Source organism: Bubalus kerabau, chromosome X (assembly GCF_029407905.1).
Source record: "Bubalus kerabau isolate K-KA32 ecotype Philippines breed swamp buffalo chromosome X, PCC_UOA_SB_1v2, whole genome shotgun sequence".
Lineage (NCBI taxonomy): Eukaryota > Metazoa > Chordata > Mammalia > Artiodactyla > Bovidae > Bubalus > Bubalus kerabau.
In genome coordinates this window covers 156,289,382-156,315,669 of record NC_073647.1, presented here as the reverse complement: position 1 = coordinate 156,315,669, position 26,288 = coordinate 156,289,382, and the positions used below count along the sequence as shown (strand labels likewise).

The window sequence follows — 26,288 nt, the reverse complement described above, 5'->3', positions numbered from 1 at the left end:
AACTCAGATACAAACCCAGGTCTGCCTGGCTTTCCAGTCCAAGCTTTTGGCTATTTTGCTAAACCAACTGCATAATTATTGACAATCTCCCTCTCCCCAGCACCCATCTTGCTAGGCTTCCCACTGCAGAGTCCATTTGTATTTTCTGGAGCTTTGATACACACTGATAAGCCTATTTTTGTATCCTCTAAAAAGGGGGTACTTTTCCTACATAACACTCTTTTCTTCTTCTAACACTGTTTTTTCTCCACCTTCATGTCTTTGATGCAGGTGAATGTTTCATGTCACAAAAATATAATTTTAAAAATATGTGTTCTATGAAAAGATGTTCAACATCACTCATTATCAGAGAAATGCAAATCAAAACCACAATGAGGTACCATCTCACGCTGGTCAGAATGGCTGCTATCCAAAAGTCTACAAACAATAAATGCTGGAGAGGGTGCAGAGAAAAGGGAACCCTCTTACACTGTTGGTGGGAATGCAAAATAGTACAGCCACTATGGAGAACAGTGTGGACATTCCTTAAAAAACTGGAAATAGAACTGCCATATAACCCAGCAATCCCACTGCTGGGCATACACACTGAGGAAACCAGAACTGAAAGAGACACGTGTACCCCAATGTTCATCGCAGCACTGTTTATAATAGCCAGGACATGGAAGCAACCTAGATGTCTATCGGCAGACGAATGGATAAGAAAGCTGTGGTACATATACACAATGGAGTATTACTCAGCCATTAAAAAGAATGCATTTGAATCAGTTCTAATGAGGTGGATGAAACTGGAGCCTACTATATAGAGTGAAGTAAGTCAGAAAGAAAAACACCAATACAGGCTGGTGCACTGGGATGACCCAGAGGGATGGTATGGGGAGGGAGGAGGGAGGAGGGTTCAGGATGGGGAACACATGTATACCTGTGGCAGATTCATTTTGATATTTGGCAAAACCAATACAATATTGTAAAGTTTAAAAATAAAATAAAATAAATAAAAATAAAAAATAAAAATAAATGAAAAACACCAATACAGTATACTGATACATATATATGAAATTTAGAAAGATGGCAACAATGACCCTATATGTGAGACAGCAAAAAAGACAGATGTAAAGAACAGTCTTTTGGATTCTGTGGGAGAAGGCGAGGGTGGGATGATTTGAGAGAATAGCATTGAAACATGTATATTATCATATGTGAAACAGATAGCCAGTCCAGGTTCGATGCATGAGACAGGGTGCTCAGGGCTGGTGCATTGGGATGACCCAGAGGGATGGGATGGGGAGGGAGGTGGGAGGGGGGTTCAGGATGGGGAACACGTGTACACTCAAGGCTGATTCATGGCAATGTATGGCAAAGACCACCACAATACTGTAAAGCAGTTAGCCTCCAATTAAAATAAATAAATTAATTTTAAAAATATGTGTTCTGTTACAAGAATGCTACTTCTTTTAAACAGGTTAGTGTCAATTCTGGATTCTGAAGATCAGTAAGATAGAAGGAGCATTATGCTAAAAACATTGAGATATAATAACAATCTAGAAAGACTGAAAATTAACATTTATCTTGGCCTGGAGTTATATTTACCTATAGTTCTGGATAAATTTAAAAATTTTCAATTCAGTTTAGATATTGAGTAAGGTATTAGCAAAAGGGTTTGATTTAAGCAAATGTGGTTTGCAGAGATTAGAGAAAATCTCCATGAAGTCACATTGAATTTTGAGAAAATTAGCCAGATAGCTGATGAATTCTGTAAAAATCAAAATAGGATTCTCTAATGCAAATCAGAACTACAAGGTGGTATCACCTTGCTCTGGTCAGAATGGTCATCAATAAAAAGTCTACAAATAACAAATACTGGGGAGAGTGTGGAGAGAAGGGAACCCCCTACACTGTTGGGAATATAACTTGGTGTAGCCACTGTGGAAACAGTATAGAGGTTCTTCAGAAAACTAGAGTAACAATATGATCCATCAATCCAACTCCTAGACATATATCCGGACAAAACTATAATTCAAAAGGCTACATGCATTCTTATGTTCATTGCAGCACTACTTACAATAGCCAAGACATGGAAGCAACCTAAATGTCCATCAACAGAGGAATGGATAAAGATGTGGTACATATACAGAATAGAATGTTACTCAGCCCAAAAATGGAATGAAATAATGCCATTTGCAGCAACATGGATGAACCTAGATATGATCATACTAAGTAAATTAAGTCAGAAAGAAAAAGACAAATATCATATGATGTCACTTCTATGTGGAATCTAAAATATGACACAACTGAACCTATCTATGAAACATCAACAGAAGCAGGGACATAGAGAATAGACTGGTGCTTGTCAAGGGGGAGGGAGGCGGGAGAGGCTTGCACTGGGAGTTTGGGATTATCAGATGCAAACTGGTATATTCAGGATGGATAAACAATAAGGTCCTACTGTATACTATAGTGAAGTATATTCAATATCCTGTGATAGACCATCATGGAAAAGAATATGAAAAAGAATGGATGCATACATATATATATATATATATATATATATGTATAAGTGAGTCATTTAGCTGTACAGTAGTAATTAACACAACAATGTAACTCAACTATACTTCAATAAAAATAAATGAAATAATAAACAAATGAAAAAAGAGGTTCTCTAAACAAAATATGCCTGAAAGGAACATTTAAGAAAGGAAACAGATTCTGAAAAACAAGCTTTCTGAGTTCCCCTTGAGTACTCAACAACTAGCTTAAATAACTAAAAAAAATTGTTTTAACAGATTAGTCTTTCAAATATTGCTTCCTTAAAGCACAACTGCACACTGACCCCATCACATCCCCGAACCATCTTCCCCTGAGGAGCCGACACATCTGGTCAAGGCCCTAAGTCGTACCTGAGGTGATAAGAGCTGCAGGCTGTTGGCTCTGGCCGCCATCCCTTGCCCTACACTCAAGCTTCCGTCCAAGCCCTTGGCTCTCACTTTGTCCCGGGTCACATACATGGAATGCCTATGTGGACGCTGCTGGGAGGAGAAGGGGCTGGTGTAGCCCAGCCCATATGAAAAGGATTCATGAGGTGCCGACAGTGAATGGGAATGGCTGCTGTCCATGTGTTCAGGCAGCTTCAACTCCTCCATCGTCTTAGAATGCCTGGTTGTGGTTCGGCGTGAGTCAAGAGTGCCTTCACTTCGGTTATTTCTCCCCGAGGGGCTGAGCAAAGTTCTTGTATCACCGTGCCTGGTAGGGGTTGGGCTGGTGGGAGAGTTCAAGTCCAAGCAGCTGGATGGGAAGTACCTACTGGTACTGGACTCTGCGATCTGGGCCCGGGCTTCAGAAAGGTTGCTCACAGACTTGGAGTCACTCAACGCCCCATGGCTTTTGGCCTTGGTCCTATAGGAAGGACTCCGAGAGGACTGGGGAATGGTGTCAATGTAGCTGTGCCGACTCTGCTTTTCACCAGGCTGCAGCGTTCCAGCTTTGCTCTGAGAACTTTCCATAAAAGAGTGCCGGTTCTGCTGAGATCTGCTGCTTGACTTGAGGTACTTTGTGCCTGGGCCATCTGAAGGCTTTGGGTCAATATTAAAATCAAACTCTGTCTTTGACTTGGCTTCTTTCGGGCTGAGAAGATGTGGAATGTTGTTGTTAGTCAGATCTTTGCTGGTAGACCCAGGCTGGCTGCCGGCTTGGTAAGTTTTGGTGTGCATGGGACTAAGAGTAGCTCCAGCAAGGTTTCCATTCAGGAAGCTTTCATTGGCAGGAAGCCCTTCGTCAGCCCGGGGCAGACCCACACCTAGGTTCTGGATATCTTTGCTGTTAGATCTGTGGTGAGACTGCAAAGCCGCACTTTTGCTGGCTTGGTTTCTGTGTCAGAAATGAAAGAAGCATATCAGTTTCCCTTTAAGAGCAGACAGACAAAAAGTATTACTAAAACAAGAAGGAACAAACACCTAAAACACCACAAAGACTAAAAACATTCTCTCTGTCAAACATGTGACTATAAATTACATGTAATCTATCATTAAGAGTAAGTTGCTTAGATCAAGTCACTCTGCCACAAAGCACTGGTCCTGATGAAGTACTTTGGCATTCTTAAATGCTCAGCTAACTTGCTGCCAACATGGCTTCTAACTGATCATCTGGGAAAAGATCCTTTTGCTATATTGGGGCTCACATGAGTGTGTGCTATAGAAAGCCTGCAAAGAACAAGAGAGCTGAGCTATACGTAAATTCTTTATAACTTTGTCTGCGTGGACATCAGAAGGAGACATTTAGACTTGCAGATCACTGTGTTCCTTGAACTTCATTTTTATTTGTAAAACTCATGGCCTACCTCAGAGATTCATACAGCATGTAGACACAAGCATCTATGTCTCTTTTGTCTTTAGCCTGTATAATCAATGAATGCGAATTCTAGCAAGGTACACAAAAAAAGAAAATAATACTCTAAAAATAAGTGGGAACTGCCTGGTGCAGTTTGCTGGAAAATGTGATGATCGACATTCATGTTTTAGAGAAGTGGCAATACTTGGGATGTGTCAGATACCTCCTGTACACTGACTAGGAGTGTGTCTCTAACTGGATCACAGGGACCTAAACAGGTAATTTCTCTCCAAAAGACACCATTTATTCTCTTCTCCATTTCACACTTCATTATTTCAAATGGGCTGAGGTCTTCTTTAGGACTGAAAGCTTCACGTCCTACTTAGTTTAAAATACAAAATATAAATCCTGAGGAAAACCCTGTCCTCTTTTTGAAAGCTGAAGCTGGTATCACAGTAAGATCAGTGTGATCTACTGTAACTATTTAAAGGACCAAATTACCGTTTGAGATAGGTGAGAATACTTTTAAATGAATAGCAATTTCATAATTTTTTAAAATAAAAAACAATTTTTACTATTCATTCCAAAAATTTTGCTGCAAATATTGCTATTGCTAAAGATGGTTTGATCTGGGAGAGTTCTGTTCTCATTGTACAGTAATTAGAGGAAAAGTCACATTTTTTTCCCTCTACAGTGGTAATCTGTCAAACTGTGTCTTCCTATTTTCCCTACGAGAATCCACTCACTCAAGGCATCAAAGGTAAAGGCCCTCATCCTCTCCTCCTCTCTTTCAGAGAAGTGTTAAAAAGTATCTGATGGCAGGCATGCCTGTAATAGTTTGGAAGGCCTCATCTCCAAAATGCACATACTAATCTCTCCCAGTTGGGTCACAGAAATTGCAGCATTAAATAAGATCACTTAAATTTGAGCTAACTAAATGGCAGACCCCAGATCCAGAGAGAAAATACAAAGAAAGGAAAGTTTCATTTTCTATTAAATGATGTTCAGATCAGATCAGATCAGTCGCTCGGTTGTGTCCAACTCTTTCAGAGTCTATCTCTAGATCCAGAGTTGATGGTCCCCTTATCAAGTTTTAAACTTATAACAATGTACATCTTGGAAACTAAAAATATCTCAGCAACTTCTTAAAAAACTCAAATGATGATACAGAGTCTCACCCATAAATAGATCTAAGTATGCTGGTTATTCTCCATGTGCCCAACCCCCAGTCCATTCTCCATTCCTCTCTGCTCCATCCTGGGCCTGGGAAACCCAACACTTCAGAGTGTGTCACCCAGCCTCCCTTGCCACCTAACTCCCAGTTGGGCTTAGCAGTGCAAGGGTGTGGGGGCTGTCTCCCCTGCTCCTTTCTGGCAGTGCCCTCCTGACTCAGATCATAGGTGTGTCTCTAGATTACAGCTCTCATGGGGTGGCTCCCCCTGCCTGGCTTCTCTGGGCTCTCACAACCTTATTTTTTTCCTTTTCTCCTTCAGGCCTAGAGGGGGTAATCACAGAGATAACACATGCAGATGATGTGAAATGTCCAAAGCTCAAAAGAGTATATCCAGAAAAAGAGAGAGAAAAGTGAAGATAGCTGCTAAAGCTTTTGAAACTCTTGGAAACACTGCTCTCAATGTGGAGCACAAATCTACATATGTTAGCAAGAATATATTCATAGAAACATAAGATGCAATTTCTAATGTGAAAAGGGAAGCTATAAAGTTAAGGTGGAAACTTATGTCAAAGAGTTAGGTTTCCCATAAAAAGTACAAAAAGCCTAAACCGCTATTCTGAAAGTTTCTGTCTCGATATTAATCTGAAGCCACTGACCTCTGCACACAATTCCTATGTAGAAAGGGCATCATATTGTCTTCAAATCAGAGCTCTGCCAAAGCACAATAAAAAAAACTGGTACACAACTCACACAACTCAATACCAGAAAAACAACAACCCAATCAAAAAGGGGGCAGAGCATATAAATGGACATCTCTCCAAAGATGACATACAGATGGCCAATAAACACATGAAAAGATACTCAACATTGCTCATTATTACAGAAATGCAAATCAAAGCTACAATGAGGCATAACTTCACACCAGTCAGAATGGCCATCATCAAAAAATCTACAAACAAACAATAAATGCTAGAGAGGATGTGGAGAAAAGGGAATCCTCTTGCACTGTTGGTGGGAATGTAAATTGATACAGCCACTATGGAAGACGTATGGAGATTCCTTAAAAAGCTAGGAATAAAATTACCATATGACCCAAAAATCCCACTACTGGGCATACACCCTTAGAAAACCATAACTGAAAAAGACACATATACCTCAATGTTCACTGTAGCACTATTTACAATAGCTAGGACATGGAAGCAACCTAGATGTTCACCAACAGATGAATGGATAAAGAAGCTGTGGTACATATATACAATGGAATATTAGCCATAAAAAGGAACACATTTGAGTCAGTTCTAATGAGGTGGATGAACCTAGAGGCTATTATACAGAGTGAAGTAAGTCAGAAAGAGAAAAAATATTGACTATTAACGCATACATATGGAATCTAGAAAGATGGCACTGATGAACCTATTTGCAGAGCAGCAATGGAGATGCAGACACAGAGAATAGACTTGTGGGCACAAGAGGGAAGGAGATGGTGGGACAAATGGAGAGTGCAGAATGGAAACATATACACTACCGCATGTAAAATAGATAGCCAGTAAAAATTTGCTGTATGACTCAGGGAACTCAAACTGGAGCTCTGTAACAACATAGAGGGGTGGGAAGGGATGGGAGGTGGGAGGCAGGTTTGAGAGAGGGGACACATGTATGCCTATGGTGATACATGTTGATGTATGGCAGAAACCAACAAAACATTGGAAACCAATTATTCTTCAATTAAAAACTACTATTACGGAAATCCCATAGATCTCTCCAACACACAACTGGAAGGAATCTGTGTTAAACTGCCAACCACTTGAGATTTTATATATTAACCTTTCTTAATGGTTGGTAGGATGGATAGACAGATGGCTAATCTCCAGTTAAAATAACTTTTCAAAGCAAACATCAAAGATACAAAACTATACTTTTATGGGGAAGATTGACGAAGCAGGACTGGTGAGAGGGCACTGTGTGGCAGGATGAAGCACCATCCCACCATGTCCAAGGTGAGCAGAACCTCAGAAGAGTCTGAAGGAGACTTAGGCAAGGACTAGGTAATGCAGAGTCCACTGCCTCTCCTATAGAGACAGGGTGCATGAGGATATGTGTATGAGCATACTTGCTGTCTCAGGGACAAGGCAGGGCATCCAACACGACATGGTGCCCTGAGCATCTCTACAAGGGTGCTAGGAAGTCCAATGGAGCCATGGTCTATGCAGAATTAGTGTCCACAACAAGGGTTTCCATGGAGGATATGTGGACCATAGAACAAGCGTGAAGTGGAAATATTTCCAGATACATGTAAACTGAGCTAATGGTTTCTTTCCTAGATAAATCATTTAGGACTTTTTCTTTAATATATTCAGTATAGTGTCAAGACCTGAAAACAAATTCTTCCAGAGATTTTTATTTACTTACAATTTCTATCCTTGTCTGCTTCAAAAGGGGAGGTAGGACTCCTCAAAGACCACATGAGCCACATCCTCATGACCACACACATCCTCCTTGATAGATCCCTAAAGAGGGCTCCCAAGGAGAGCCTTGAACCCCACTGGGTATCTCTCTCAAGTGAGTTATAAGAGGATGAGTACACAGGTCTCCTTTTACGGTATGGTTACACTGCCAATCACTATAGCACAAATCCTCATCATCAGTCTACTGAACTTTCTATCACTGAGATCCTTATTCTTTGCAAATATAAATTAGGAGAGACAGGTGACAATCAACGTAGAAGGGAGACAAAAGCACCTGAACTGAGAGTGACCCCAGATAAGACACAGGCATAAATGTGATGCTCTTGAACTCAAAGGAGCAACCGTATGATGAATACTGGTCCTTGCCTTAGTCCACTGATCTCATGGAAATGGACAACAAAGTGAACACCAACTTAGTGAAACAGAATTTGAATCTCCTCCTAGGCCTTCTTGGAAAAAAAACAGGTAAGAATGGTTTATACGATGTGATGGAAACAATAACCAAACCAGTCATTTTAAAGAGAGTAAACAGCTATAAAACACAATCACACCATCGTGGTTAAGCAGAAAAAATACAGGGTAAATGGTTAGTGCTTATTTATAGCTGTACTCACAGATCTAAAAAATACCAGGTCTTAAGCTTTCAAAATTCCAGTTGGTTAAGAACAATTGTTCTATGTGGAGAGAAAGGGGGCACATGGGGAAAAAAAACTTATATTAGGAAAGCGAAAGAATTATTGTTTTCTACTTCTCCAATAGTAGATAAGAGAAACGATTTCCTCCAATAGTAGACAAGAGAAACGATTTCCTATCTTCCAAATTTAAGCAATTCTAGATGACAAGACCAGCTTCCTGGAACATGAAGGACACTGCCCCTGCAAATGCAGCCAAGAGAAGTAAGGAATGTTGCTTTTGGAGAGAGAACCTGATCGCAGGGTTAAGCTCCTTGAGCCCCTCCCCAATCTCCTACCCCACAGGAAATACAGGGTTTTTTTAAGATTATGCTGAAAATTACATCAGAAAGCATCAATTTTAATCACTACCTAGCAAACTGATTTTACTATTTCTATATTCTTATTCTTATGAAAAACTAGTTTCTCAACTTAATGATTAAAAGACAAGAGCAACAAAAACATGAGCCCCTGTTATTAAGCCAGAACTACTCGGTTCTGTTACAGAGGATGCCCTAGGTGCCTTCCCACCATCCTGTGTTTGGCTATCCTCCTCTCCCTTCAGGAATCCCTTTGCCCTCACCCATCCTTCTTCCTCTAGGGATCACCCCTGTCCCATGCACACAGGATCTTCAAGCTCATGAGGCTAGAAACTTCCCTTTGTTGCTAAACCATGCTACCTTTCCCAGGGAATGCATAGGTTTCCCTGGGGAAAATCTTGTAAAAGATAAAGTCTTTAAGACCCACACAACTTTTTAATTGTGGTTCTGAATCATGCAATAAGCATAAGGAAGATATTTTTGAATAAGGAGGGCTTTCCTTCTTTTCTCTAATTGCATCATTTGAGCAGCCACCTCCTCCACCTACTTGTAAGACCAATACTGCATCTGTATTCCTTAAAAGGGAATATTTACCTATTAGACAAAGTGCTGCTTTCCACATGGTAAGGTTTTCTTTTTGCTGACCTTGAAGGGGAGCGATCCAAAAGCCTCTGGGTTTGGAATGTAGGGTGATTCAAACACTGTTCTGTCAAGTATCTGTCAGCTGGGTCCAACTTCAGTAAATTCTTAGGAAATAAAGTTAGGATTGGAAAGAACATCACAAAGTCAAATTTAAATTGTAATAAAAACCACATTTCTTTTCCTTATAGAAGAAATTCATGGTCATTGCAGAGTATCTAGTAAACACAGTTTAGTCTAAAAAAATTTTTTTTAAAGGACCATCTAAATCACTCATAATCTTACCATTGCTGTCCTCTGGGAATATGCCCTTCCAGCCCTTTAAAAAATATCATGTATATATTTTTTTCTTTTACAAAATCTGGCTTATATTACACACAAGTTTTGTATACTGTACTTTTCACTTCCTAATTAAAAACATTTTTACAACATAATTTAAATATTTAAAATGTATTCTTAACTTTTACTTTTGGCTATACCACGCAGCTTGTGGGATCTTAGTTCCCTGACTAGGGATCAAACCCAAGCCCTTGGTAGTGAAAGTGCGGAGTCTTAACCACTGGATTGTCAGGGCATTCCCTAAAATATATTTTTAAATAAGTACATATTCATATCAAAAAATATACACTCTTCGTTTTTCTCTTGTCCTCCTCTCTGGAGGCAGGCAGCCCATTGTACATGTGTCCTGTGAATCCTTCCACAGGTACTTTGTACATATCTCTATCTGCTCTTTTTATTTTATTCAAACACACATACACACAATAGTCTGCACTTAAGTCTTCTTTCCACTCAACAGTAGATCTTAAAGAGATCATTCCGTATCAGTAATTCTATATACTATCTTAGGTCTATCGATTACCTACAGGTAATGCTACCCTAAGTAGCATTGTTTTCCTTCTTTTATTATCATGAACAATTATGCAACAAAGAACTTTACATGTTTTAAATGACTATATGGAAGTTTGTGGTATGATTTATTTAATGATTTATTGTCGGATGTCTAGATGGCTGCCACTTTGCACTATTATAATTAATGCTTTGATGTACACCTGAAATCATTGCATACATCCATTATCCCTTGCATAGGACAAGTTCCCAGATATCAAACCCACAACCTCTGTATTGGAAGGTGAATATTGGCAGTGGGCTGCTAGGGAAGTCCCAATGGTAAATATATTAAATGAATGACAATTCAACTGTTCAACTTTCAAACTGATGTAAATGCATAACAGTTCAGATTATTGTCATATTTTTATCTGTGTCAGTATTTACCAGGTACCACATTTGACACTGGGTAATTACATTTGGTAATGATTTAACAAAAGAAGTTCAGTTATTTTTGACTAGAAGAGACAAAAGGCAGAAAACATGAAATTGTATTTCAGTTCTTCTATTTTACTCTATTTACATTTTAAGTTACCAAATAATTAAAGCCCTGATAAATAAACATTTGACTGTGTGAAAGAACAGATTAACATAATCCAACTGATTTAAGAAATAATTTATGCCTAATTAACCTTAAAGAGCCTGAAGATTTTTAAAAAATAGCATCTCTCAATCTGTTTTCAGAAGAATACAAGTGCTGTAGCATTTTTTTTTAAGTATTTAGTATTTAATTAAATTTGGGAAATACTTCTTTACTGTGAGATTTCTGAAAGCCTTTATAAGTTAATGAACATTGTGAATCTCTAAGAAAGGTTGTATACTATGTGGCCTTTTCCAAAGGCTACACCCCCCTCCCTCACCTCTGCCCCCACACCTATTTACACAGTGTTCCTTGGACCACAGATTAACATAGTTTTAAAGCAGAGCAAAGTTCTGAGAGTGCTGCGCAGCAACTTCCAACTGTGCTAAGTATGCCTTTAAAGGCTTTGTGCAGTATAAACTCCTATGTTTCTGACAGTTGACTGAATGGGCTTAAAATAAAATTGATCCATTAACAAGTATCTTTTGAAGGTCTACTACTATCAAATAACTAACATTGGCTGCACTGAAAGCTGGAGAAATGTGAAAAAGCAGTTCTTACTGAAGGGGCTAACCATCTACTTGGGTAGAAAAGCTTGAATAAAAATTTGTGAGAACATTTTCAGTAGTCCAGAGAACAGAGACCTTCTGGACAGGGACACCAGCAGGAGGAGGAACATTCAGGCATGGTAGCAGCAGTGATCTTGCAGTTGTCAAATGAAGAGCCAGCGAGAGAGAAATCACTTAAGAGCAGAATTATGTTCACTGATAAAATAATCTTATGGGAGGCCTTGAATATGCAAAAAATGTTAGAATCTTTTTTCTTTCAACATTCATTTTAAGATTTGTTATTTATTTTTTTTTAACTTGCAATTTACTTTATTTTGTATACTAGCTCTCAAATAGTTACTGGTTTATTTCTTTTTGACTGTTATAGAAGGGAGCTAACTTATATCCACTTAATATAACTCATTATTTCATTAGAGTTTTTATTTTTTTCATTTACAGAAAGGAAAGTGCATACAATCATGCATGCAATGAGAAATATTTTTACAAATTGATGTAATTGTGTCCAATTCTTGACCCAGGGATTGAATCCAGGTCTTCTGCATTGCAGGCAGATTCTTTTTTTTTTTCCCTTGTGATATGACTTTTTTTTTCCCCCTGTTTATTTATTTATTTATTTTTAAACTTTACAAAATTGTATTAGTTTTGCCAAATATCAAAATGAATCCGCCACAGGTATACATGTGTTCCCCATCCTGAACCCTCCTCCCTCCTCCCTCCCCATACCATCCCTGTGGGTCGTCCCAGTGCACTAGCCCCAAACATTCAGTATCGTGCATTGAACCTGGACTGGCAACTCGTTTCATACATGATATTTTACATGTTTCAAGATTTGTTTTTAAAACATGATGCCTGAGGACTTCCCTGGTGGTCCACTGGGTAAGACTACACACTCCTAATTCAGGAGGTTGGGTTCGATTCCTAGTCAGGGAATTAGATCCTACATGCCGCAACTAAGACCCAATGAAGCTAAGAAAACAAAACAAAACATTACGCCTGAATAGCTCAAATGATGAAAAAATTTTAATGATTTTGTTATTATTTATATTTAGATTGTTATTATTCTGTCCATTTTAGCAATCTAATTTAGGTATCTCATAGTCCTGTCTAGACAGAATGTTATAATACCAGATACTGTTGTGATTTTAAATGAATTGCACGCCTCTTCAGAGGACACAGTCCTCCACTATTCACCACTACACTATATACTACACACCTGTTAACAAAACATTTAATTCATAAAAGCAGGCTATGGTCACATATAGACACAAGAGAAATCACAAACCAAAAGACATTTTGTACAGATAACACATCAACTTGTCCCACCTTCATTAAGTCAAGTAAAACACTGTTTAAGATTCCAAGGTATCTTCTCTCCAATGACTGAGGATGGTTAACAGCTGGAAACTGTAACAACAACATGACAGGAGTATTAGCACATGGGGAAGGGTATGTGTGTACATGTGCTTTGAGTGCTGGGAAAGGTAGCAGAGGAGCAGAAGCTAGTGCCCTAGTGCCAAAGTTAAATTTATTTCACATAAATTTTGGTGTCTATATATTGAGCTTGGGATTAATAGGTGAAGTCTCTCAGTCCCGTCGGACTCTTTGCGACCCCACGGACTGTAGCCTACCAGGCTCTTCCATCCATGGGCTTTTCCAGGCAAGAGTACTGGAGTGGGTTGCCATAATAGGACTGGGTGTTAAATAACAGGAAAACTCACAAGTGAAACTTAAATCTAATCAGACAACACTGAAGCATATAAAATAAAACAAAATATAAAAATATTAACATTTGAAACTATCAGTTTATACAGTATTGCCTACTTATACAGATAATTCCATTATAATACAATTCATACAGAATTTGTCTGCTTATATGGCAATTCTTGCACCTTTTCCACAAAAACATATAATTTACTTCTGAACATTAGAGAATTAAAAAGAAAAGGCTAGTACCTGAAAGGCTACAGAAGTAAAAATAATGAATTCAGACACACGTTCTATTATTGCTTTTAATATACTCTTTGAATGACTTGTTTTAAATTTCTTACTTTATGTAAGTTGGAACAGAAGGCAAACAGGCTCCTAAATTAACAAATGCATTTTTAAATAAAATGAGGGGAAAGGGTCAAGTTTATTCAGATGCTCTGTCCTTCCCTCTGCCAACTCACATTTCACAATATCTAAGTGGATGGTAAAATATTAGAGTCTAATGCCATGTATTCCCTCCCAATGGGAGGACTAGTTTGCTTTTAATATGTATTTCCTTTATACCAATATAAGAAGATTTCAAAAGCCAAAAATCTCTAAATATTCTAAATAAGTGGATGATAGGAGTAGTAATGTAGAAAAATTCAAACAAGGTATTAAGACTTCATCCCTACACAGTGTCACAGTGTTAGGTATGGCAGGAGATACAAAATATGGGTAAGACCAAAACCTTGCATGTGAACAACTCTCAGTCTTGTTGAGAAAGCAATCAGTGCAAAACTGAGTAGCCATAAATTCTAGTTGAAGCTCAGCAAAAGGAGAGGCCAAGGTGGTTTGCAGCTGTAGAAGAATCCATATATAGATAACATCTGAACTAGCTTTTGAAAGATCAGAAAAAATGTGAGGACAGAGAAAAGTAGGACAGCACCTCCTAGATAGAGGACATAGAAGGAATAACATAAACTTAACACAGACACACAGGCAATAACCTAAAACACATTTCTGAGGGAAGTGATGCTATGCGAGGCATTTCAGCAATTGTTATGCCACTTATTTCAGAGATGAAGAAGGTGATGATCAGAAAACTGAAATAAATGGTTCAAGGCAGGTTACATAACTAAAAACCAGTAAAACTAGTATTTGCACTCAGTGATCCAAACCCACATTCTTTCTAAACATGGGCGCCTTTCCTAAAGGAGGTACAGAGGTTCCTCTGGATGTTACTGGAGCATTAAATATTATCCCAGAGAGAGACACCTGTCATGCTGTGATAAAAGCCTCTATACTAGATTTTAATTAATGTTGTGCTTATGAGGTCTATCTTATGCTACCAAATATCCCCTCCTCCTTTTTTGCCAAAAGTAACATTTCATCAATAAGAAAATTAATGCCCAAAGTCAAAAGGTATTAGAAATATGATTTTAAAATGACCACATAAACTCTTAAAAAATTAATTTATGTCTTTTGAATGAGAGACACCATTCTCGTGTGAGGTAATCTGACAAATCAAAACTCAAGCATACAAGTTTAAAGTATATGTCAATCAGAAGTTTGTTTCTTCTTCCCTTTTTTTCTTATATTCACGTGGCCAATGTGACACAATAAGAGTGCCTCTTTACTGAACACTTACTATGCTTCAGGCACTGGTCTGGGCATTTTGTTGTTGTTCAGTCATGTAGAACTCTATGCGACCCCATGAACTGCAGCTATAATGTCTAATCTTCATAACAACCCCATTAGGTGGTACTTCTGTTATCATAATTTTACACATGAAGAAAGACAGGCACAAGAAACTGCCCAAGGTCATTCAAATAGTAAATGTCGAGTCTGGCTTTGAACCCCAGCAGCCTAACTCCAGAGTCTATGCCCTATATTATGGGATAGCAATTGTTATTTTTTCAAAATAATGCATATTATTAGAGCAACATCTTGGTGATTTTCTAATCTCTATACACTGAAGCAAAATACAAATCACACTGGACTGGTTACTGGCGAGTCCATGTTTCACAGTAGCTACCATTCACACACCCTGTACACTTAGCTGAGAACATCTCAGACATTCAAGTAAATGATAAAAGAAGACTCTTCCCACAAAAGATGTGGTTAAACCTCCAAAAAGATTATACTAACTTAGTTAAAATACCACAAACACTTTCAGACTAAAACACAAAAACATTAAGATCTATAAAAATCAGTGTCAGGGAAGCAGCAATTTCTCCAAAGGATATTTACAGACAGTGCCATCATGGACTGTCTAGTATTTTACAGATAATATTATTTAGTGAGGAGGTCTGTGAACAAATAGGACCATAGACAAAGGAGGAAAAGATCTCCTTTGTTTGGCCTATCTAGTCCAAATGCTATTCATTCTTCAATATACATTTCAAACTGTAAATCCTCTATAAATCATTCCAAGTGAATCCAGCCAACTTTCCAGAATCTTTAATATTCTCAAGGTCACAACTGTATTTAGATGTATTAGAGAACAGTACGATGTAGTAAAGAATACTGTACATTTACTACAGTATTTTATTATATACTATGCTTTATTATAATTTGTATTGTGTTCTAATTATTTTATGCACAAAAGTCTTAATTCTTCAGCTAGTTTACAAGTTTTTAAAGCCAGGTGCCATGGCAGATCTGTTTATACTCTCTTCAGAGAATGCAGTTTAAAGCCTCTTTAACCAGGCATAGAATAAGGCAGCCAGAAGACCAAGCTTGATGCTCCAGTTCAAATATTTAATCATTTAATACTATTCAACCTAGTAAGAGCAACTCTAGGTGTGTTGTGAATATAATCGTGGCTATGAGAGCTCATTTCTTTAAGGAATCCATTAGTCCAGTGAGGATACATATTTTCAAACAGCTTTATAAAAAATTTTTATTACAATTTTAAAAAACTGAAGTCTAGTATGGATTTACAATGTTCTGTCAAATAGCTATTTAAAAGAGACTGCTATGTGTGCTACCAGAGTGCTGCAGGAGCACATAAGGGGGAGGTAACCATTCCCCCTGGAGGAGTCTAGAAGGCTTCATGGAAGTAGGACACTTGACCCGAATCTGGGGGAGGGAGGATGGAGAGCTTTCCAGGAAGTGGGGTGAATATTGGGAGAATTATAGGAAAATGAAGCATCGTAGAAGCAACAAGGAAATGGTGACAGGTCAATGTGGCTGCAGGGCAGGGGGTAGGAAATGTTGGGAGACAAGGCTGCAGGGCTAGGATCAAGGGGTTTTTAAGGCAATAGCACCCCACTCTAGTACTCTTTCCTGGAAAATCCCATGGATGGAGGAGCCTGGTAGGCTGCAGCCCATGGGGTCGCAAAGAGTCGGACACGACTGAGACTTCACTTTCACTTTTCACTTTCATGCACTGGAGAAGGAAATGGCAACCCACTCCAGTGTTCTTGCCTGGAGAATCCCGGGGATGGAGGAGCCTGGTGGGCTGCTGTCTCTGGGGTTGCACAGAGTCGGACATGACTGAAGCGACTTAGCAGCAGCAAGGAGTTAAAACCAAATAAGCTATGTGTATAGGTTTTTAACATAAAGAAGACAGAATTAAACATACAATTTGCAGGAAGATTCTAAAAGTAATGTGAAGACTGCAATGAAGAGAAAAACTCAGAGAAATCAGTTTGGGAGTGGCTGTTTAGGTAAAAAGTGGTACGAGTGAAAGCAATTAGAGATGGAGAGAGGGAAATAGTTGAGCTTGATTGCTGATAATGTAAATTTATGGTTCAACTCTCATATCCATACATGTTCAGTTCAGTTCAGTTGCTCAGTCATGTCCGACTCTTTGTGACCCCATGAACTGCAGCAAGCCAGGCCTCCCTGTCCATCACCAACTCCCGGAGTCCACCCAAACCCATGTCCACTGAGTCAGTGATGCCATCCAACCATCTCATCCTCTGTCCATACATGACAACTGGAAAAAACATAGCTTTGACTATAGGGACCTTTTTCGGCAAAGTGATATCTCTGCTTTTGCATATGCTGTCTAGGTTTGTCATAGCTTTTCTTCCAAGGAGCAAGGGTCTTTTAATTTCATGGCTGCAGTCACCATCTGCAGTGATTTTGCTTTATTTCTGAATAGATTTTCCTTCGTGCTGGACTGAGGGCAAGTCCTATTTATTTTCGTGTTTTCAACATCTAGTATGACAAATGCTCAATAACTGTTGAACTATTTGTACCCTAATTAATTGTCATAATTTGGCTCTTTTTCAGCTTATAAAAGCAAAAGCAAAAGGAGAAAAGAGAAACTTGCCTGAGGTAACTCAGACAGATTTGGAAGAGAGTGAAAGCAGGAAGGGGATGAAAGAAATGTTTGCACTTCTGTTCCTTTCTTTCTTCCACACTCATTGAGCCTAGCAGGAGGGATACTGTGTTTGGCGTTCATGTGTGAGGAGGGGTGCTCTTCAAAGTGAAATGAATTGAGGCCAGAAAGTCAAAGGAAAAAAACAAAGTGCTCTGTTAATGTCAAGAAAACATGGTTTGAGAATTATGCATTTAAGAGAAAGAAAAGAAGTGGTGGGGAGCTTATTTTATAGTTCCCACAAAGGCCACCAACTGGCATGTTGGCCCAAACAGGGTAGTTGAAAATGGAAAAAGTAGCTTTGGGGGTAGATGGAACAGAGAAGCAACCTATAACTGGCCACTCCAGTAAGATGTCCCTCACTTGTGGAAAGTTTATACTTTAAGACTCTTTTTAGCATATTTTCTGAAATCAAGTTTAGCACAAAGTTAGCAAGTCTAGAAAAGGCTGCCCAAGAACAAACCCTAGTTTGAAAAGGTACGATGTTTCACTAAACAGGTCATTCTCACTAGAACAGCGCCTTTAATATGAGTATTCATAATCTTCCTCAAATCACTACAAATGTTTGCTCAAATAAGCAGTAGCCATTTATACATTTCTCAATCTTTAGAGGATGCTAAATATTTTGCATAAAGAAACATTCTGAGATAACCAAAGTTTAGAATAATGCATACACTAAAAAGAGTTTGAAAAACTGGAACAAGTGAGAAAAATATTAACAGTTTCCACTTTCAAATTTAGACTTTTTAAAATTCACAAATACTCTATAAAATTCAAAAATAAAATATTATAATGGGGATTATAAACACCGTAATGGAAAAGGAAAAAGTATTCGATGGATAGCTTAGCATTTCATTGTGCAATGAAAAATGATTTAAATACTACTGTACTGATTCCATTTGGGTTTTAGCAAAGCCTCTTACCCGGAGCCCGTGGAAGCGAGGATTACTATAGAAGAGCTTCATCTGCTCAGATGGAAGTGGTCCTAGCACCTTCTGAATGGTAAAAAGTTGGTCAATTTCACTTTCTCCAGGAAATAAAGGCTGTCCATCACTAAGCTCCCCAAGAATACAGCCAACTGACCACATATCTACGGATTTTCCATAGGGAGCTCTGAAAAGCAAAGGGAGAGATTATCTTGGCAACTGAAGGAATAAGTTTTAATAATTTCCAAACTATTTTGAACAGATTCAAGATTTAAAGCGTATTTGGGTATTTAAGGAATTTAAAAATACCACATGGACAAAAGTGAGGCTGAAAAAAAAGAATTATGGATATCAAAGTAGAAATTCAGAACACAAGTGAATAAATATAAGCAAATAAAGCCATCAGTTTAATAACAATTTAGTTAGTATATACTGATTTGAAATCTATTTACAACCAGATATATATGTTGATTATTAATAGCTTAATAAACCCTAACAGCAGCACACATGTCTGATGAGTTAGCACTCACTGGAGAATGAAACGCTCTCAAGAAATGTATTTCCTAGGTAATTATCCTTTAGCTCTTTGAATGTCAACAAGTTATACGGATTCATTTTTTAAGTTCAGTCTATTAAAATGTACCACTGACTTATGTGTCTTCTTAAACAGCAAACATTTAATATTTAACCTGTTCTGATTGCACAGAGTCAAAACAGCTAAGATTATGTTAAGCTTTATTGGATTATTTACTTGAATCTATTTGTACCCTTTGTTTATGAAGCTTTATGACAAGTATCTCCCTCAAAGCATTTTTTTCACTAATTAAGGGATTTATAGCTATCTTTCAAGGTATGAGTTTACCAGAGGGCTTCTGGAGTACTATCGTTGCTAACAGGCTAGATATAAAATCTACGTATCCCCCCCAAAAGCTTTATGTGTATACCTGAATATCTATAGCCTCAAGTCAAATTACATATGACAGATTAAGAAACAATATTTTTCTTTCATTTCAAACATAAATTATCTAAATCTTAAGAAGGAAAAGCCAAAATACAATATCTGAAAAACCAAGGAAAGAAATTCTCGAGTGTCATAGTACTATAGTAGTAATATAAAACTTTTAACAAATACTCTAAAGCACTTTTAACATAAAACAGAGTATGCTTCTAGGATAGTAAATCATTGTATCAACAAATCAGTATTTTATTTATCTCATTTCCCTCCATAAAAACTGAAGAACCATATCAGGAAACTTCATTTAGATCTTTTTGGTAGCTTGTTGGAAGGGAAGGATACTGATCTTTCTTTCATACAAGTATGAGAGAGGAAAAACTTGTGCTAGGTGCAGAAACTTAAGGAAAATCTTTACATACCCATGACAAACTATTTTTTTTATGTCAGCTAATTTGAATAATTTATGCAGCTGTAACTACTTTGAATGTCAAGGACAAAGTCTTGAAAATGTAAAAAAATCTATAAATTCTACATGTTGACTAAATATCGACTGATTTCAATGGGATTTTTATACAAATAATATGGTTCTTCAACTAGTACTTGACAATCATTTAATTAGCAATATTCAATTTGGCTCAAATTAGTTGGAGTCCTCATCTACTTTTGGTAGCTCCCATATATCTCTAAATATAATTTCAGTTTTCCAAAATGTATTATTAGGCAGCAAACACTCTCTAAAGTTTCATGTTAAGGCTGTCCTCAGAATGAATGCAAGGACATTTTATAGACAAAATTATAATGAGTCCCTCTACCATACTTGAATCCTCAGATGGGGGTCTAAGAAGGATTTACTTCAAATTCATTTCTTCTTTGGCAAATCCTGCCCAGTAAATTCAAACTCCCAATCCCTCCCCAAAGAATGGACACATGAATGGACAATGCATTCAAGTGAATCCAGAGAGAGGTATACAGAAGAAACACAGATGACACAAAAGAAAATCAATCCTAAATCCAAGTTTAAAATGAACACAGAAATTCTAAAATCTATCCACCGAAGGAGGGATAATAAAGTGACTAGCCACCACTGATTTCAGAGGATGAAGCACAAGCTTTTGATTTAAAAATAAATAGTAAAGCTTTCAGTAACTGACAGCAATAATTCTTATAGGCTCTAGGTCTGCAATGAAATAAGAAGTAACACCAAATAGACACTGGGAAATCAATTGTTAACTTCAAAATGATCTTTCAGTGAGTAACTTAAATATATAATCATCATGATCTTCAGAAGAAACAGAAATGTATATTTCTATTATATAAAAAGTATCTTTATTTACTGATTAAAATTTTTTATTGAAGCAGAGTTGATTTACAATGTTGTAAAAATTATCTTTAAAAAATTAAATTTATCATGTCCCCTAGATACATATATGGCACACTAAATAAAAGAGATGAAACCTATAATTAATGCAATGGTTATCATTACCACAATGTCTAATTTTATTTGTAGAGAGTGTCTTCTACCTCAATTCTTTGATGGTCCCAAAGAAGAAAATACAATCTAGGATAAATAAGAAAATACTACAACCACAATAAGTAGAGAATTATTAGTGAGAATATGTGATGGAGACCAAGACTACAGGCCCCTTCTTAGTCTCTAAAGTTTAAACTTCTTAAAAGGAAGAATCTTATCAGATAATGCTTTTCTGGTGTAGACGGGTGAATGAAATGGCTGCCCTGGTAGACATAGCACTGAAAGTGGAAAGGTGGCACAAAGTGGAAGGATATGGCAGTGTTGCTGAGAAAATCATCAATGGACTAGTTTGAATAGCCATTTATCATCAAACAGGATTTACACTGCTTGGAAGAAAAATGGCAGGTGGTTAATATTTATAGCAAAGTAGCTAGGCATAAGAGATATTCCAGAAATATTTGCTGAATGGATGAATGAATGAATGTATGAACAAACAGATAAGCCATAATGTCAAACTCTGTGGATATCCACATTTTTAATGTGCAAGACTATTAACAAAGGTGGCAGCAATAATTCCCCCCATTTCTGTACACCTGACACTTTGTAATGTGACTCTGCCACTCCTCCCATCAAGTTTATTCCTCCATCCATGAATCAGAGGATAGACAAGTAACATGCTTTGGCCAATGAGGCAAAGGTCATGCAAAGAGGCTTGAAAAAACACTTTTGCTTTTGGGCTTGCCCTCTGCTCCGGGAATTCTACTGCTATTATTTGAAGAAACTTGGACTAACCTACTGGAGGATGAGTCCCCATGCAACAGAGATGGTTTGTCCCAGCTGAGGCTCCCTAAAACCAAACAGCCTCCAGATGACTTGCTGACTGATTGTAGCTACATGAGCAATTTCAATTGAGACCAGCAGAAGAATCAGCCAGTTGAACTCAAATAGCTGATTCCCCCAATCCGTTTGCTCCCAGAATCATAAGCAAATAAAATGGTGCTTGTTTTATGCCATTAAGTTTTTAGGTTTGCTATACTGTGACAGGTAACTGGCATTTAATCAACTCAAGTTCTCATCTTCCACAGATAATCTCAAAGTTAACAATAGAGGGTCAACAAATATGTAGATGTTATTCTATTCTGGGAAGGTAACTCACCCAAGTAAGAGTTCTGGGGACCGATACCACCTGGTGGCCACATATTCTGTATAATTAGCATTATTTCCTTCTGATAGATTCCGAGCAAAACCTGAAAGACAGCAAAACCCAAAAGTGTAATTTTGAAAAAGAGTTAATTTCATGCTGACAAAATATTTCAGTGCTACATTAATATCTTAAAGGAACATCAAAAGAATATAATGATTGTTATTGAATGGGCTGTTTATTAACATGCCCTTATTATTTTAAAAAGTTAGTCCATTGTTCATATGTGAACTAAAATATACAATGTAGTCACTACAAAACCAGTCTCTTCTCTCTAATAAAGAAATCCATGTTTTCAAAGTCTTTGCATGCTTTATAAGCATTCAGAGCATACTTTTAAACCAGCTTTTCCAATAAATGCACATCTTACAAGATGAAGACTCCATAAGAGCCAAATGTCAAAGTTACATTAGCATGTTGCATATAAGTCATTATTTCAGCTATGTGGGACTTAGATAGTATTTCTGTATCTACTGGTGCTGATCAGCTCCGACCATTATGTAAACAACAACAGTTAGGGTTGGCAATGATGGAAATGAAGCAGGCCAAAATTATTTTCTCCTAATGTAACTGAGAAGCATATTAGGCGTATCTTAATTACCTTATAGACTCTGTTGCTCTCCCACCTCCCCAAGTAACAATCCTTTCAAAAGGTTTTGTGGCCACAAAATAAACTGGAAGGTAGGTTAATTACCCATCTAACTCACCGAAAGCAATATAGGTTCACTGTAAATAGTTACAGAGAACCAGAATATTAAAATTAAAGGTGAAAGTTAAGGCATATGTATATGTATGGCTGAGTCCCTTTGCTGTTCACCTGAAACTATCACAATGCTGTTTATCAGCTATGTGCACATGTGCTCAGCTGTATCTGACTCTTTGTGACCCCCTGGACTATAGCCTGCCAGGCTCCTCTGTCCACGGAATTTTCCAAGAATATTGGAGTGGGTTGCCATTTCCTACTCCAAGAGATCTTTCTGACCCAGGGATCAAACCCACATCTCCTGCTTTGGCAAGCAGATTCTTTACCACTGTGCCACCCGGCTATATACTAATACGAAATAAAAAGTTTAAAAAAAAGTTTCAAGAATTAGAAAATACTGTTTCTTAAAGTAGAACAGTAAAAAAATAAAAATAATTACAGCAACAAAACAAAACCCCTAACTTCAGTTAATCAATACTTCTTTATAAGACACATTTGGAAGAAATATATATATATATTTTATTGGGATTCTTCAAGCCAGACAAAGGAGCTACATGCTCTGGGAGGGAAAACAATTAGGAGGTTTTTGTTGGGGATGCACAGGACATAGAATGCCACATGTGGTGCTGCCATGCGGAACTTCCTGACAATGTAAAATAAAACTGTCTTTTAAGAAATAATGCTAAACTAAGGATACTCTTTTTACCATTATTAACTATTCTACACACACCTCTTTTTTAACTTGCTTTACCAATTTCAGCTCCTAAATACTTCTTAACACGTTTAGGTATAGCAGGACTCTTCTTTGCAATATTCCTTATCAAAAAATACTAAGAAAATTAAGTCCTATAAGACATTTTTCCTCAAGCAGACAGGTTCATAATAGTCAAACTCTTAAAATCAATAAGTGAAAACAGTTATACATGCTTCCAATTGCTGCACTGGCCAAAACTGGTCATTCTACAAAGTGAATTTTTAGAATGCTTCTATTTCTCTCACCTGTGCAATCCATATTCTAAGTACTAATCTAACTTCTCCTTATAAGGAGATACAGGGAGATAAAGATACAAGGAGATAAATGAGAAACCTCCTCATTTATATATATTCACACTGTATTTGTGATTATATTTAAATATATAAAAAATAACATTTTTTAAAAGTTATTTTTTAGCACATGGATTAGGCAAAAATGTAAAATTCTTTAAATTTTTAAATCACTTTTAAAAATAAAGTGACCCATGATGTAAAACCTAATCGATAATTTTAAAACTTTTCTGAATTATTTTAACTTAAATTTTTAATAGCACATAATACAGAGTTTTATATATACGAAAAACAATATACAATTTTGTACTGTGATACAGTATGACTCAAAACTTCCTTATACAGTCAACCAGGAGCTGGAATATCATAATAAATTAATAATACCTTGACTGAACATTTAAAGGAGATAAATGGAATCATTCTAAAAATGTCTTTTAACCTTACAGATTATAACTATCACATATATATTTACATAGCTATTTTTCAGTGTTTATGATTGTGTCTACAATAATTTCTATCAATATTTAAAATATTAAAAAAAATTTTTTATCCTACTCAAGCCAGAAGGTCCTGATAGTATTTTCTAGAAAATTCTTTCTCTGGAGTCATTAAATACTGGGCTTATGAATATACACTAATTTAAGTCAAAAGATAAAAAATACTTTTAAAACACCTGTAAAAGCTACCTTGTGCTATATTAAATTAATTTTGTACTTACAGGACTAAATTTCTTTTTAACTTACCAAAGTCACACAGTTTCAAAACGTCATTGTGGCTGATTAAGAGATTTTCTGGTTTTATATCTGGAGTATCAAGATTAAAAAACAATTATTAAAAAATGGGCCATGTACTACTGATTGACACTATTAGATCACTGTAATGGCACTTAATTAGAGTAATCTGAACACAGAACTGGTAGTAAAAAGTGGAGTAACACATTTTATAACAGTACACAAAAGTTTCAATTAATTTTGTTTTGAGAAACATGTAGACCACAATTTCAAAAATATTTTTTCCCCTTAAATCTTAAAGGCACTGACTGGATCTCTGAAAGGAATTTAAGGATGACTGAATCTAGGTTACCACATTTCAAAGAACTATTTTTACTTTATAAAATACTAATAATACAAATTTTTGGAGATAGAGTATAAAATGTTTACACCCATAAGATACTTTAAAAACACATATGAGACTAAGTAGATAGCATTATATTTCCTGGAGGAAAAAATACATAGAAGATACATTGTCTGTTATGATTTTCTACATAATTTCTATTATTTATATATCTGTTTAGCTTCTCTGTGTGGTTCACGATCATAAATATCTAGTGCTGAAGCTATGCTGGATGAGTCAAGATAAGATTTCTCATTTTTTCCATGAAACTTCTGAAGATGTGGTGGGAGTTAAGGAGTAGAAATACACAGAAGATGCAGTTTAATTCACCCCTTTGGAGGCATCTCACAATTCTATTCTTAGAGTACTCATCATCTATATTATATGGTAGAAGTGAAAATGGAGAAAGGGAAGAGGTAGGGGTGAGATCTATAGATTGCAGAGCCATCTGAACCATTTCAGATCAGATTTCAGAATTTGTAGATTTCAGTTTCTACTGCTAATTCACAACCATTAACTCACTATACACTTAACCAAATTATAGCATCACTATAGAAATGCAGCTAAATCAGTTCCTTATTAATATCCTCAAACTGTAGCAGAGACTATTATTAGAATTATTATCCTAGACACTAGATGTCCAGGTGACCAGGCCACCTCTCCATGCTGCCAACAACTTTCGTAAAGCAACTACTACGAAAGACAAATGGAAGACAAATAACAAACTGTCTCTTTCCAGAAATAATAGGAGTTGGCATTCTTCACATGACCTTTAAGCTATTTTTAATGTGAAACTATTTTTAAAATGATATCCTTTTGTGTCTGTTTAGAAACACTAAAATGTAGTATTCATTTGCCTGATAATTCAAAGATAAGAAATGGATACTGCAACATTTTCTGACAAACATTTTTTAGCTTCATTATTGTTCAATGCATGACTCTTGAATGCAAGAGATTATCAGGAGAAGATAAACAGTGTAGAGTTAAAGATGGTGCTGAGCAAGTAATTTCTCTTTTATTACTATCAACCATCCACCTCATGGCAATAAAGAACAAAATACAACAGTTTATGAAAGTATAATCATGGCCTTTATGCAAGGCTGATCATGCCTAAAACCTGAAAACAATGGGCACTTTCCAGTAACAGGCAGGGAAAATCAGGAGGTAAAGATACATACTAGAGATCTTGGTTGAACAGAGAATGAGAAGTGACTGTCAACGGGGGCCAGTCAC

General features: G+C 36.9%; 1 protein-coding gene across 6 annotated transcripts in view; it reads right to left on the bottom strand.

Annotated features, from left to right (window-relative positions):
- Positions 1-26,288, bottom strand: part of CDKL5 (cyclin dependent kinase like 5) — a 182,121-nt gene that overhangs the window by 27,979 nt on the left and 127,854 nt on the right. For 5 of the 6 annotated variants that reach the window (XM_055565127.1, XM_055565132.1, XM_055565128.1 and 2 more), the window contains 6 exons: positions 24,686-24,745; positions 22,151-22,241; positions 18,566-18,755; positions 12,947-13,027; positions 9,545-9,696; positions 2,895-3,861 (listed from right to left, as the gene is read on the bottom strand). In XM_055565127.1, the coding sequence (XP_055421102.1) occupies positions 2,895-3,861; positions 9,545-9,696; positions 12,947-13,027; positions 18,566-18,755; positions 22,151-22,241; positions 24,686-24,745 (1,541 nt within the window). The remainder of the gene's footprint in view (positions 1-2,894; positions 3,862-9,544; positions 9,697-12,946; positions 13,028-18,565; positions 18,756-22,150; positions 22,242-24,685; positions 24,746-26,288) is intronic. The other variant, XM_055565131.1, reaches the window with a different exon arrangement.